We start from the raw sequence: 13,576 nt of genomic DNA, 5'->3' as shown, positions 1-13,576 counted from the left end.
AGCAATAACACCAGGAACAACATTGGCAACACCACCAGTATGCGCACCTCCAGTAAGCCGTGTTCTCTTGGTTGACGACAACACTATCAACCTCCGCCTTCTTCAAGTCGGCATGAAGAAGCGCGGCTACACCTTCATCTCCAGCGCTTCAGATGGACTCCAAGCTGTCAATACATACCGGACCCTACTGCACTCCACCCCCTTCGCGCCGCCCGAGCTCATTCTCATGGATCTATCGATGCCCATCATGGATGGCTTCGAAGCAACACGGCAAGTTCGCAGAATTGAGGCAGAGTACAACAGTCACCTGTCGCCCTCGCAAGCACCGCACCACTCCCTGATCATTGCGCTGACTGGTCTTGCGAGTGTGACGGATCAGAAGAAAGCGTATATGGCTGGGGTAGATTCGTACATCATGAAGCCGGTCAGCTTTGCGAAGTTGACAAAATTGTTGGATGGGTGGACCGCAGACAGGAATGTGGAACTGGTTATGAGTGTGGTGGCCGTTGTATGATGCATGAGTTGCAAGTTAACGAGTTGGTATAATAGGTTTTGCGAGTAGCGCGTCGTTTCGCGACCTCGATATTTCCCTGGTTCGTTACATAGCACGGGCGTTTGGAGTGGCTTCAGTTACGTTACCGAGATGGCTTAAGCAGCTGTTGGGAACAGCAGATATGAGGCAATGACGTGAATTGCATGGCGTGTCTTGCCTGAGGCATTGCTACCGATCAACTTCTGGTCATAACACTGGTCCTACCTGATCCACAACGATCAACTTGCAGCAATTTGTTGGGCGTGTTGATCTGCGGACTTACATTTATCAGTAAACGCTCTGTAACGCGATTGAAGAACTTATGTTCAATTCGGGGCGAAAACGAGGGTCGCAGCAACTGGGAACACATACGCAGTATTACATTATGTTCACTTGTGTTACTATTGATGATGGAAATCTATCTGCACAACCTGGACCCGCAACGAATATTCGCTACCCTGATGTACCCAGGCAGCCAGCACCATAAAGATCCATGTCTGACGCCAGTACGATCATCGCTATGCAAAACTCGAACAATCAAATTGCCTCACTGAAGCCAACGAACATCAATCCTTCTCTTCTCTCAGCTGCATGCTCGCTCAAAGCCAACGTCTTTCCTCTTCCTTCCATACAGCGCTCACAAAAACACCGGCGTCAACACCGGTCTCGGACCGAGCAACACGCTCAAGCCAGAATCGGTCATCAACCGCTGGAACCACGGATTGTCGGGATTCTATCCGCCGTTCACCTGTTGTTGCTGCTGCTCTTGTTCCCGCTTCGCATTCATGTATCGCTCCATGTAGGTGATGTAGTCGTACTTGGGAAGATCGCGGTCCTCCTGCATATCCGGGCCTTTGTGCTCGGGCATAGTGGAGATAAGGTCGTCAATAACTTCGTCGGGAACGAGAGAGTGGCGGAGGTCGAGTTCAGTAACGTATGGCTGTGTCGTGTCAGTATCTCATCAGCACAAGGAAAGAACTTAATGGATGTACCTTGCCGTCGGCGACCTCCTTGAAAGACTCGAAGACCTGCTCTGCTGTATTTTGGTCTTCTGTCTCGTCGACCATGAAGCGAATGAATTGCTCGAAAGTAACATAGTCGCGGCCGCCACTCGTTTCGCGAAATTTTTGATGCATCTCCTCGTCATCGTATACAAGCCCCAAACTGGCCAGAGCTGCCGAGAACTCCAGCTCAGCCAATGAATTCGACAAATCGCGATCGAAGTGTCTAAACACAGACTCGAACTCTTCAAGTTGTATCGGGGTCAGATTCGTCATGTTACGAGCGACCATCTGGTTCTCCAGAAAGGCAAGCTTCTTTGAAACCGAGTTGCGCACCAGGCTCAACTCGTATTCAAGCTCGTCGTATGTGTATGTTGTGAAGTCATTCTCCTCGATGTTTGCTTCAGCACATTGCTCGTCGATCGATGCAATGATATTCAAGTACTCGTCGAGTGGCGCTAGGGACTTGCTGATCTCCTTAGTGTGCTCCAGTTGGTCTTCAACTTCACCCTCAAGAGCTGATATTGAGGTTCCAAGTGTGTTCAGTGCGAGGGCGAAGTCATTCGCTTTGTCTGCAAACGACTTGCGAAGAGCGTTCTTGATGTCACGGATCGTTTCATTGATGACTTGCGAGCGGTCACGCTCTGCTTTCATCAACCCTGCCCATGCTGTATCCAACGTCTCCAAGCTCAGCTCCGCTGGAGGATCGTATGGCCGTAAGCGGTAAGTTGCCAGCTTTGTTTTGATGTTTCCTAACAGTCCAGCCAGGTCTGACTTCTCCGCTACCCAATTGCGCTTGCTTTTACGCTTCCAAGCCGTGAACTCGGTCGACTGACTCCTGGCGTCGGTGTAGGTCCCGTCGAACTTGGCTTCCTCCCATTGTGTTCGTTGTGCGGCGATCGCGGCGAGAAGTTTGCGCATACGCTCTTCGAAGTCGTTTTGCATCTGCCATGCGCCCTGCATATTCTGTACGAACTTCTCCACTCGGCGACCGGCATTCTCGACACGCTCCATCTGCGAGAAAGCATGGAACCAGTAGGCGATGTACGTCATCAGGGAGCGCTCGTCAGGCTTCGCTACATCGCAAACGTCCTCTACATCGAGCAGATCTGGAATGCCAATCTCCTTGGAAGCAATGTCAAAGGCAAGCTGCATGTTGCCGCGGTGGTCGCTCTTGTCGAGACTGTCGTAATCGATCAAGTCGGGGCGGTGGATATCCAGGAGGGCGCAGAAGGCCAGTCCGTCGTTCCAGCTGGAGGAGAAGTCGCGTACTTCGACCTCGTCGTAGCATGCTGTCTTGCGCTGACACCATAGTAGGAGACCTTCTTTGGCACTCAGACCCTCTTCGTTGATGTCGCTGATTGTGAATCGCAGAATCAGGGTCCAGATCAGACCAAGGATGATCTTGCTGTTGCCGTCCACCACGTCTTCAGCACCAATGTTGGTCATCTGAATGCCGCGACTGCGGATGTAGTCGAGTGACTTGTTGACATTCTCGAATTTCTGCACGCGCAGCTTCGGCCGAGAGGCATAGCGGCCAAGCGATTCGTTACTGAGGACCTCGAGGAGGTGGATGAGGTTGATCTACGCATGGGTGTTAGGAGGCAGTCGTGTGGAGGGGAGACAGGGAGGGGCACGCACGCCGTCAGATAAGTCTGTGATGAGGTCCTCGACCTCAACTTCGCGGATCTTTACTTTGCTGTTCAACCTGCGTTGTCTGGTCAGCACATGGCCTCAGGGCCACGACCCATCAACGTGACTGCGGGGCTGCGCACCACTTGGTGAAGGTCTTCTGCTGGACCTTGACCCATTGCTGCTCAAGAGGAGCCATGGCGGATGCTGTGCATGAGGAGGCACCTTATCCAGTGCGCTTATCGGTAGTAATAGCGGTGCGAGTATCCAAATCAGCTTGCGATGCAGCCTCGAGTGCTGTTGCGGCTTGCTGCGTGGTTGTGTTGGTACCCAAACAATGCGCGGAGGGCGCGAACTTCGGCTGTTGCGCGGGGACGTCCCCTGAACCCTTCCAAGGGATCGACAAACGACGAAGCTATGTGGCTTGCCTCTGCTGTCAGCCGCTGGCACGTCAGTGGACTTTATCAAAATCTTCGCCAGTCACCGTTGAGAGCATCGAAAGCCGATTGCACATCCAATTTGCACGGAAAGCTGTCGCATTTGATTCACCGCTCACCAGCCAGAGCAGCCTGTCGTGTGGGGCGCATAAAGAAGCAGCCACCCGCACTGGCTGCCTATTCGCCCTTGCCTGCTCTCGCGCATCAATGGCCGCGGGCATCGCGTCTGAGAACGCCGCTTCTCTACCCTATCACGAACCTGGTATTCATACCATATTGATCCTTGTATCCTTTCTGTTACTGCTCAATGTCGCCAATGCTGCACTCGACAAGGTTCTGTATTGCGGACTGCTAGGTCAGGTCTTGATTGGCATTGCTTGGGGGACGCCAGGTGGCAAATGGCTGTCAATCGAAGTTGAGGAAGTCATTATCCAACTGGGCTATCTTGGCTTGATCTTGCTGGTATATGAGGGTACGTCAAGATCGACACTCCAGTCGTTGAAAGCTGACTTTCTCAGGCGGCCTGCACACATCCTTTCAGTCCTTGAAAGCCAACTTGCTTCTCTCGTCTGGAGTGGCTCTCACTGGCATCTGCGTCCCCATCGGCCTATCGTACACCCTTCAAGGCCTCCTCGATGCCACTCCAGCACAGGCTTTTGCGGCAGGTGCTGCTTTGTGCTCAACCAGCTTAGGAACCACTTTTACTGTGCTAGGCTCTAGCGGCCTCTCGTCCTCTCGTCTTGGTGTTGTCCTTACCAGTGCAGCTATGATGGACGACATCGTTGGCTTGGTTATGGTCCAAGTGATCTCCAACCTTGGAGGTGAGAGCTTTGACACTATCACCGTCGTTCGCCCTGTCTTGGTATCGGTCGCCTTTGCTGTTACAGTGCCTTTGGCATGCTTGTATGTTCTCAAGCCTGTTACCCTGAAGCTCAACCGGTACCGCGAGTCCCATCCCACATCAGCACTTAACAAGCTTCTATGCCAAACGCATGCTGCCCTCACGTTCCACACAGCGCTTCTCATCGCCCTCATCACTGCCACTACTTATGCTGGGACGTCTAATTTGTTTGCAGCATATATTGCCGGTGCTACGATCAGCTGGTGGGATTCTGAAGTACCTCATGATGTCAAGGCAAAAGCAGGGCCAGCTCTCACCATCGAAAAGGTGAGTGCCGCCACGAGCTCTAGCGATACCTACCCAGATGAAGCTGCTGGACCCAGCAAACGAAAGGATGTAGCTATCCCTACGTCACCAGAGGAGACCACTCTAGAGACCGACAGCTTGTTCGGCACGGTCATCTACGAAAAGTATTATGCCCAAGCAGTGTCAAAGATACTGCAGCCCTTCTTCTTCGCGTCCATTGGATTCTCGATCCCAATCACTCGCATGTTCCGCGGAGCAATCGTTTGGCGAGGTGTCGTCTACACAATCCTCATGACGTTCGCAAAAGTGGTCTGCGGTCTGTGGCTTGTCAGACTGTCAGTTGCTCCTTTTGCGATTATCCGTCGACTATTGAAGGAATTGAAGCTTCCAGCCATGCCTCACCTCTTGGGAAAGACCAGATCAGATGCTCCAACGAGTCGGGCATCCAACAGCACAGCTCCTGAACCACCCACCAACGACGCCGCTGCTGCACCTCTACCGCCGACCTCTAGTGACGGACGAAGAAAAATACCAAACCCACCGAAGCCCCTTTCTACGTACCCGCCTCTCATCCTCGCATTGGCAATGTGTGCTCGTGGAGAAATTGGTTTCTTGGTATCTGGAGTGGCCGAGTCGAACGGTATTTTCTCACCATCGAGTGTTACCTCTAACGAGCCATCGGATATTTTCCTTGTCGTCACCTGGGCCATTGTGCTGTGCACCATCGTAGGGCCGCTCGGTGTCGGTCTGTTAGTGAGAAGGGTTAGAAAACTTCAGGAGCGGAAGGACAAGCGGCAAGAAGGTGCTGGCAGAGACGTGCTTGGGGTCTGGGGCGTTGGCTAGCCTGCACTGTCACTAGAGCGGATGCCACAAACGTGAATCAAATGTGGATGCTGTCGCCAGATAGATTAAATGCAGGCTTGCTTTGCCTGGAGAGTCTCTTGTCCCTGCACTCAGCAGATGCTCCGTCCTTGGCTTCACCCAGTGCAATCCAGGTAGCTTCAAGTATGTCACCGCAGGCTCAGCGTATATATTGAACGCAGCTGCTCTTGGTGAGCACCATACCTCGACTCAAACAGCGGAGTCAAATGTCGGATGCAGAGATGGTGGCTGGGCGGAGGTATGAAACGAAATGTCGCAGTGTTGTAAGAGTTGACGGTCGCAGCCAGGAAGCACGAGCAAAACAAACTGCAATATGCAGATATGCTGCAATAAAAACCACGTCTGACATTGCACGTACGTAGTAGTCTACTCCTGGCCAAACAGCTGCGGGGTGGAAATAAGTGTTCAGGAGAACCTTCTATTTGTGATGTGGTGGCGGCAATGGAAGGTTTGTCTGTGAGACCCTAGAAGCGTTTCATAGGCACGCTTGGCTCGACAGACTGCAGCCCTGAAACGCTCCGGCGATCGTGTTGCGGACGCGCAGCCGGCCTATCGCTGAGAGCTGCTCGTCGCCGTCAAGACGCCGCAATTGCCAGCACCCAGCGATCCGGAATATTTCTCGCGCACGCTTTACGCGATTCTTGGGCAGGTTGCAGGTTGCAGGTTGCAGCGCAGCCCGCAATTCCGTGGCGATCCCACCCCGGTCCTCCGTGGGCGAACACTTGCAGACTGCCCGTCGATTGGCTGGACGAGCGCGTCGAGAGTCAGCATCTCCTTCTGCCGCTTTAGCGCTTGACCCTCGACGCTGCTAAGCTGCTGCTAACCCTGGCAGACAGCAGACGGGGCTCCACCAGGTCACGACTCCAACCGCTTCGCTGCCGCGCGAAGACGCTCACGGCGCGCCCACAGCTCCCGTCTCCTTCCTTGCTTCCTGCCACACACAGATGCAGCGCTGAGCCCCAATTTCGGCGTGACATCGACCTCCACGCACCCCCCGCTCACAGCAGGCCAGGACGCTCGAACGGCGCAGTGCAGCCCGACGGACACCGCCTGCGAGGACTCCCGACTACTGCCAACGCACCGCGACTCCACGGCCGCCGAGGACTCTGAACATTTCAAGCAGGCAGAGCAGTGTCGAGCATTTCTGCCGCTGCACCACGCCCCGCCTGCCCACTCTGCGTGTTGGCAGCCTTGCTGAACCCCGCCATTCACCGCCGTTCGCTGTTGTTTTGCTCCCACGCTTCCTGCTGTTGACAGCGCGCATCGTGTTCCCAAGTAAGCAACCTCAGACTGTCTCGCCCACAATGAAACACGTTTCTCCATTCCTCACGACCAACACCAGTCGCCCCTTCTGACCCTCCTGTAGCATGTACTCAAACAACCAGTTCATGGACGCCCGTCCGGCGCCACGACCACCGACAGATCGTCCCCGCCTGGCCCTCACACCCAACACCAGCAACACACTGCCCGGAAACATGGCTGGCCTGAGCATGCAGTCGCCCGCTTACGGCCACAGCTCATCGATATCGTTGTCCCGCACACAAACGGAGAGGAGCGCCTCATCGTCGGGCGTGGTCAAGGAGGGCATGGTCAAGGTCAAGGACGAGGGCCTCTTCAAGTCGTTTGTGTGGGCGGATCGGTGGCTGGTCCTAAAGGAATTCGAGTTGAACTTCTTCAAGAGCGCAAACGCCTCCAAGGTCTCCAACACCATCCAATTACGCGACATCCTCGGCGTCGAGAGGTCTGACACACAGCCGCTCTCGTTCGAGATCACACGGTCGCTCAACCCCAGCAAAGGCTCGTCACCACCTCGCGACGGACCAACAAAGATCATCACATGCAAAGTCGAAACAGATGACGACGTCTATTCCTGGATCGACAGCATATACCAGCGCTGCCCCAGCATGGGCGGTGTCAGTAACCCCACAAACTTCACACACAGAGTACATGTTGGTTTCGACCCAACCAGCGGCGCATTCGTCGGCTTGCCTGTAGAATGGGAGAAGCTCCTGACAGCGTCTGCACTGACCAAGGATGACTATGCAAAGAACCCCAAGGCCGTGCTCGAAGTCCTCGAATTTTACACAGAGAAGCTCGTCAAGCGCGCCGACGACCCTCATCAGTACTCGAGCCTCACTCCTACCCCTGGCGTCAACACTGGTTCAGAGAAGCAGCTTGGCTATGGCGCCGGTGGCAACTCGGTCGCACCTCCTCGCCCCGCACCCCCGGCTCAGTATCAGCGCAAGGACAGCTACAGCACGGGTTCGCGGCAGAACACACCGCCCAATGGTGGGTATTCGGCTCCTCAGCAAAACAGCGCTTCTTCGGCAGACCGCTACGATCAAGAACGACGTAGACAAGAGGACCAGGTCCGAATGCAGCGCGAGCGTGAGCGGGAGAGGCAAAGACAAGAGCAAGAAAGGCGAGAGCGCGAGGAACTGGCCGCATACAATGCCTCTATACCACAGAAGAAGCTTCCAATGGCCCAGCAAGAGTTTGGGGGAGGTAGCTACGATGAACGAGATCCGAGCCCCTCGAGCACGTCGCGCTATAACCCTTCTCGCCCAGCTCCTTCGACTCCTGGATCGCAAAAGGCCCCAGCAGCTCAAGCGCCTGGCTCACTTCGCCAGATGGCAGCGCAGCGTCCGGCTCCTTCTGCGCCGCGACAGCAGCAGAATGGTTCTGGATACGGCGCGTCGCCTCAGTCCAAGATTCCAACCTCGCAGCAACGCCCACCGGTCCAGCCAAACTCGAGCTACTCTGGCTCGCAGAACCAAGTTCCTCAAGTTCGCGCCCAGCCGCAGCAACAGAAGCAGTACCAGGGCTCATCTGCAGCACCGAAGCCACTCAATGTCGCAAAGCCTACTGGAGCACCTGCCAGCGATGCTGTCAAGAAGGCCGAGGCAGCGCTCACCGCAAAGCCCAAGGAAGAAACGCCGCGAAAGGACGTCCGAATGTCGAGCATGTCAGAGACCGAAGTTATGGCAAAGCTACGAGAAGTTGTTTCCAAAGACAAGCCTCTGGAGTCTTACAACAAGCAGAAGAAGATTGGTCAGGGTGCCAGTGGTTCTGTCTACGTCGCCCGCATTCGCGAAGGCGCCACCTCGGCTATGGCACGCCGCATCCTTCAAGAGAACGGACCGCGAGCTCAGGTCGCTATCAAGCAGATGGACCTCCGCAACCAGCCTCGCAAAGAGCTGATTGTCAACGAGATCATTGTCATGAAGGACAGCAAGCACCCCAACATCGTCAACTTCCTCGATGCTTTCCTGCAAGAAGAGCAGTCAGAGCTCTGGGTAGTCATGGAGTTCATGGAGGGTGGTGCTTTGACTGATGTCATTGACAACAATCCGACTATCACCGAGGACCAAATCGCCACCATCTGTTTCGAGGTAAGGAATGCGCAGACACAGATTCGAGCTCTAGCTAACTTTGCCATAGACTTGCAAGGGTCTGGAGCACCTGCACAACCAGAACATCATCCACCGAGATATCAAGAGTGACAATGTTCTGCTCGATGGACGTGGTAATGTCAAGATCAGTAAGTTTAGCAGTCTGTTGTTCATCTTTGATTGAGACTAACGACCCCGCAGCTGATTTCGGTTTCTGCGCAAAGCTTACCGAACAACGATCCAAGCGCGCGACAATGGTCGGTACACCCTATTGGATGGCGCCCGAAGTCGTCAAGCAAAAGGAGTACGGCAACAAAGTCGACATCTGGTCACTGGGCATCATGGCCATCGAAATGATCGAATCCGAGCCGCCGTACCTCAACGAGGAGCCCCTAAAGGCTCTCTACCTCATCGCCACAAACGGCACGCCCCGCCTGAAGAAGCCCGATAAGCTGTCCAAAGAACTCAAAGCCTTCCTGTCCGTCTGTCTTTGCGTCGACGTCAAGAGCCGCGCCAGCGCGTCGGAGCTCATGAGCCACGACTTCCTCAAGAGCGGATGCAGCCTCAACAGCCTCAGCCAGCTGCTCAACTTCAGGAAGAACGGCAGCCACTAAGTGCAAAAGCCGATGGTCGCACGAGGGGACAGGCAACGCAACGTATTTATCTTTTCTAGGCCTTGCACATCTTGATCGATACCCTTTCCATATATTTTCCATCGATACTTGTCTGCGATAGCGTACGCGTTCAGCGTACGAGCGAGCGAGGTGGGGCGGGAGAGGTGGAGCGCAGCGAAGCTGAGCGGGGAAGTGAGGGGAAGGCCCAGACTCTGAAGGCTTTCGAGGGTCAGGGAGGCCAGGGACACGGCTTCTGTGCATAGACGAGGACGAGGCTCAGTCACGAGTTGGATAACGGCCGCTACAGCTTCTGGAGGTGTGCTTCTTCCTCTTCACAAAAGACGCAGTCTGAACTGCACATCGCGTAGATATAGCAGTCTTGTAAGGCACATATACTGGCGCATGACCTTATCACGATTTGGGCGCGCATTACGATAGCGAGACAATTTGCTGGAGTTTCGAGCTTTCTATCTCACCACTGAATAGCTGTGCAGATTTCTTTCGTTCATCGTTCACCGTTCATCTCGTTCATGACTGGGGAAAGAGAGCTCAGGAGGTTCAAGTAAATCATACATTGCTGGCTTTCCTGCCACAACATAAATATAGATCGAGTATCTTCTAAATGTGATGTCCTGGAGATATAGAAGAGGTGCACAGGCCCCTGAACGCCTCCCAATGCAATGCAAAATAACGCCGTGTCCCGAAACAAACGCACGTCTGACTCCCCCCAGCCTTGTGAAACACACCCAGAACCCGACGCCGCGCTGTTGGAAATCATGTCATGAGATGGAAAGACTGGGAACGGTAGGAAAGAGGGGAGACCGAGGCAGCGAGCAGCCTCACTTGTCGTCCTCGTCCTCATCCTCCTCGCCCTCGAAGTCCGAATCTATCTCCTCGTCAAAGTCGCTCTCACTGCCGCCAAAGCTCTCGACATCGCTGTCCTCCCAACTCATCTCAAAGTCACCCTCCTCTTCCTTGCGCCTCCAGGCAGACTCATGTGTAGGCATGACAAAGCCTGCCGGGATATCCGCTTTCGAGGCCTCCGTGTCCTTCTTGACCATCGCCTTGTACTCCTCGGGCTTGTTGCGCAGCATGACCCCGGCGTCGACGTTGGCGGGCGAGGATGTCTCGGCGTCGTCGAGGAGAGAGAGGATGGAGAGGAGGACTGTCTCGGCGCGCTGAACGGGTGACCAACGCTCGGCCGCGAGCTCGCCTGACATCTCGTCGTCGCCGGGTGGGTGGAGGATGGAGATGCAGAGGCGGCCGTCGGGGTAGATGTTGGGGTGGTAGAGCGGTCGGATGAACTTGAAGTCTGTTGGGGCATTAGTGCTTGTTCATGGAGAGTCTTTCTTGTCATGTCTGGTCCAGGGTGCTGCAGTGACGTACCTGGTGGAGAATGAGGATAGTTGCGGGGGAAGTTCATTTTGGCCTTGAAGTATCCGCCGTAGTAGACTGAATCCTGGTTCAGCACAATGAGTGCTACGCTCCACTCGAAGACGTTGTCGTTCATCAGCTGTAGGTGAGTCAGTCACTGCTTCTTGGTGGCCGCCACTTCATGATCGACATGGAGATGCTGAAGTAGCATACCTCGATGTTAGTCCATGTCTCTTTGCTGAGAGCCTTGAACTCGTTCATCAGAACGCGCTGCGCTGCGTCTGCCATGGTGTCCTTTCTTTCGGCGTTCGAGTAACCGGTGCTCTAGTCTTCGTGTTGCGGGCAGGAAGGGTAGAGCAACGGTAGTAGTAAACCGGTAATTTATGTGGCGGCCGAGAGGTCACAAATCGGTGAAGAGGTGCGGGCGAGTGGTGGAGAAAGGGAGAAGAGTGATTTAGTGCAGTGAGAGAGGTATGGAACACCACGGTAGTAAGAGGCGTGGTCAACGCTGGGTGACCGAGCGCATTCGGGGAAGTCAGGGTTCACTAAGTCCAGGTCGGCCGGGTGCTCCTCACGCGTTCACCGCCCAACAAGCGCAGATAGGAATCTGCGTCGGCGCTTCTGCTGTAGAACGCCGTTGACTCGTGTTTCGACCGTCTCAGCTTCTGATGCTCGGCATTGTTGCATCTTTATTTGGAGATCTTGTGAATCATTCGGAACGTGCGCCATTGTTCACTTGCCGATTCCGGCACATGACGCCTGAAAGGGCACCCTGTTCACATCACCTGCGCTAAGGCGCAACCCGGTGCTCACCGTGACGATGAGAGTAACATCGTGCTTGCGTATGACAACAATCGATGCCGACGAGACTACTTAGTCGTGGAATGCCATCGTTGGACCTCACTCCTGTCTGCAGTGAAGTTTCGAAAACTTGCAATCATGAATTCTTTGACCTTTAGCGCAGTCCATGGCAGCAAGGCATTTGTAGTGTCAAGTTGGTTTATTGACAGCGTCTCGTAGACTGTACATGCACCTGAAACCCAGTATCATTCAAACCATCCCGTTCAACGCCGTATGCTGTGTTGTGGAAAGCAAAACATCTAGTTCTTGCAAGTCGTTCGTGCAACTAGTTCACTGCGCCAAAGACTGGCATTCATCGTCGCCCGTCAAGATTGATTCGATGTACCTCATCACTCCCAGACAGTGTGAAATGATGAGTCTTTTATGGCGATTAGGACAGGCTTATCGCGCCGCGACGGCTTTCACGGATGTGAAGGAAGCCCTGGAAGCCGCAGAAAATGAGGAAGCCCTGCGAACATTTAGCATCTGCACACACCCCTTGAAGTCCAAACTCTGACATACAATGTAGATGAACACAGCTCCAAAGACTGCGCCAGCAACAGCATTGCCATCCTCAGGATCCTCTATCCCACCCAGCACTGTGTGACTACCCGACTTGAAAAGTGCTCCAATGGTGGAAAGAATGACAATGGCGAACACGGATAGCACAACGCATGTCCATGCGTTCATGGCAGACACGACGGGCTTGACCATGGTGGGCGGTTTGAGCTCTGGAGCTGCGCGGAGGCGGGAAGCTTATCGGCGGCGGCGCTTCGAGTGCACGTAGTGAGGGGAGGTTTCCCGGGAGAAGGTCCGACGGAGATGCGTGTAGGCGATCGAAATGCGGGATCGCGAGCGATGGAGACGGGGTGGAGGATGGTTGATGTTGAATGTGAACGTCTGCAATGCACCGCCGCCATGGTCGAGCCTGGACGCCGAGTTCGTCATCTCGGCTTGGCGCTGCAGCGCGCTAACTGCACCGCTTAGACCTCAACTAACGACCATCACCAATGACCTCTCTAGTTAAGTGATTTGTCTGCAGAAGCCTGGATACAATCGCGAAATACACCCTCAAGACGTTGTACTAAGATCTCGTATACCATGAATTGCGGCTGTCCAACACGATACTTCAAATACGATGCTTGGGGCATCCACACAGCTGAGTCCTGAAATCCTGAAAATCAACGCCGATGACATCTCCCTGCCACCATCATATGATATTCAAGCCTTGCGGTCGAGAATCCGCTGCGACGTCATCACCCGTTTGTTGTTCAGGACTCCTGATCGACGGTGCTTGCCAGCAGTCGATTTCCTACCCACCTTCACGCCAGGCGTCACTCGTGGTACCAACACGAGACTCCATATGCGGTTATTGTGTTATGGCAGTGCTTCCCCCTCTTCTCAATGTACTGTCTTTCCAACCCCAGGTATCGATCGCCACACAGAGCACCTGGTAGCTGAACCTGTCCTTGCGTTCACTTCTACCTTCACCAGGGTACATTGTCTCTGTCCGTATGCGGTGACTCCGAAAGTACCCTCTTGGACTCTCAACTGAGGGAAGCACCCAGTTCTTCTGATGTTGTGCTGCATCGTGCAGTCTCTAGAACTGGAGACTGGTCAGTTTCCTGTTTCTTTTGTAACGCAGTTCCATGAGACATACCTCATCAGCCAAGTCCAGCTTCTTCTTCCATATCTTCTCGCCTTCGTCTTCCATTACGAGTGTCG

At 54.3% G+C, this 13,576-nt stretch overlaps 6 protein-coding genes across 6 annotated transcripts; 3 read left to right on the top strand and 3 right to left on the bottom strand.

Moving 5' to 3' along the window:
* Positions 1 to 58: 58 nt before the first annotated feature.
* Positions 59 to 454, top strand: M421DRAFT_26756 (CheY-like protein; the record flags this gene model as incomplete). Its single annotated transcript, XM_033588755.1, has 1 exon — positions 59 to 454. A coding segment is annotated over one exon (396 nt), but the record flags the coding sequence as incomplete, so codon positions are not given.
* A 444-nt stretch (positions 455 to 898) lies between these two features.
* On the bottom strand, positions 899 to 3,704 carry M421DRAFT_415886 (alpha-actinin-2). The gene is made up of 4 exons (XM_033590868.1): positions 3,309 to 3,704; positions 3,175 to 3,241; positions 1,525 to 3,117; positions 899 to 1,472 (listed from the first exon to the last, which is right to left on the bottom strand). Exons 1-4 carry the CDS (start codon positions 3,362 to 3,364, stop codon positions 1,266 to 1,268), a joined length of 1,923 nt encoding a protein of 640 aa, XP_033453792.1. The 5' UTR covers positions 3,365 to 3,704; the 3' UTR covers positions 899 to 1,265.
* M421DRAFT_415885 (uncharacterized protein) lies at positions 3,658 to 6,013 on the top strand. Its single transcript, XM_033590867.1, has 2 exons — positions 3,658 to 4,074; positions 4,121 to 6,013. The coding sequence occupies exons 1-2, from the start codon at positions 3,810 to 3,812 to the stop codon at positions 5,590 to 5,592; spliced, it is 1,737 nt and encodes a 578-aa protein (XP_033453791.1). The 5' UTR covers positions 3,658 to 3,809; the 3' UTR covers positions 5,593 to 6,013.
* A 985-nt stretch (positions 6,014 to 6,998) lies between these two features.
* M421DRAFT_51476 (Pkinase-domain-containing protein) lies at positions 6,999 to 9,637 on the top strand (the record flags this gene model as incomplete). Its single annotated transcript, XM_033594934.1, has 3 exons — positions 6,999 to 9,023; positions 9,073 to 9,172; positions 9,225 to 9,637. 3 exons carry the CDS (start codon positions 6,999 to 7,001, stop codon positions 9,635 to 9,637), a joined length of 2,538 nt encoding a protein of 845 aa, XP_033453790.1.
* Positions 9,638 to 10,187: 550 nt separating this feature from the next.
* On the bottom strand, positions 10,188 to 11,668 carry M421DRAFT_199692 (uncharacterized protein). Its single transcript, XM_033588096.1, has 3 exons — positions 11,225 to 11,668; positions 11,024 to 11,150; positions 10,188 to 10,949 (listed from the first exon to the last, which is right to left on the bottom strand). Exons 1-3 carry the CDS (start codon positions 11,297 to 11,299, stop codon positions 10,477 to 10,479), a joined length of 675 nt encoding a protein of 224 aa, XP_033453789.1. The 5' UTR covers positions 11,300 to 11,668; the 3' UTR covers positions 10,188 to 10,476.
* Positions 11,669 to 12,242: 574 nt separating this feature from the next.
* On the bottom strand, positions 12,243 to 12,565 carry M421DRAFT_51843 (uncharacterized protein; the record flags this gene model as incomplete). The annotated part of the gene is made up of 2 exons (XM_033594970.1): positions 12,243 to 12,320; positions 12,374 to 12,565. The coding sequence occupies 2 exons, from the start codon at positions 12,563 to 12,565 to the stop codon at positions 12,243 to 12,245; spliced, it is 270 nt and encodes an 89-aa protein (XP_033453788.1).
* Positions 12,566 to 13,576: the final 1,011 nt, after the last annotated feature.

This window comes from Didymella exigua, assembly GCF_010094145.1.
Source record: "Didymella exigua CBS 183.55 unplaced genomic scaffold M421scaffold_2, whole genome shotgun sequence".
NCBI classification, from domain to species: Eukaryota; Fungi; Ascomycota; class Dothideomycetes; order Pleosporales; family Didymellaceae; genus Didymella; species Didymella exigua.
Note: the sequence above shows the minus strand (reverse complement) of the source record. Positions and strands in the feature narration are given on the sequence as shown.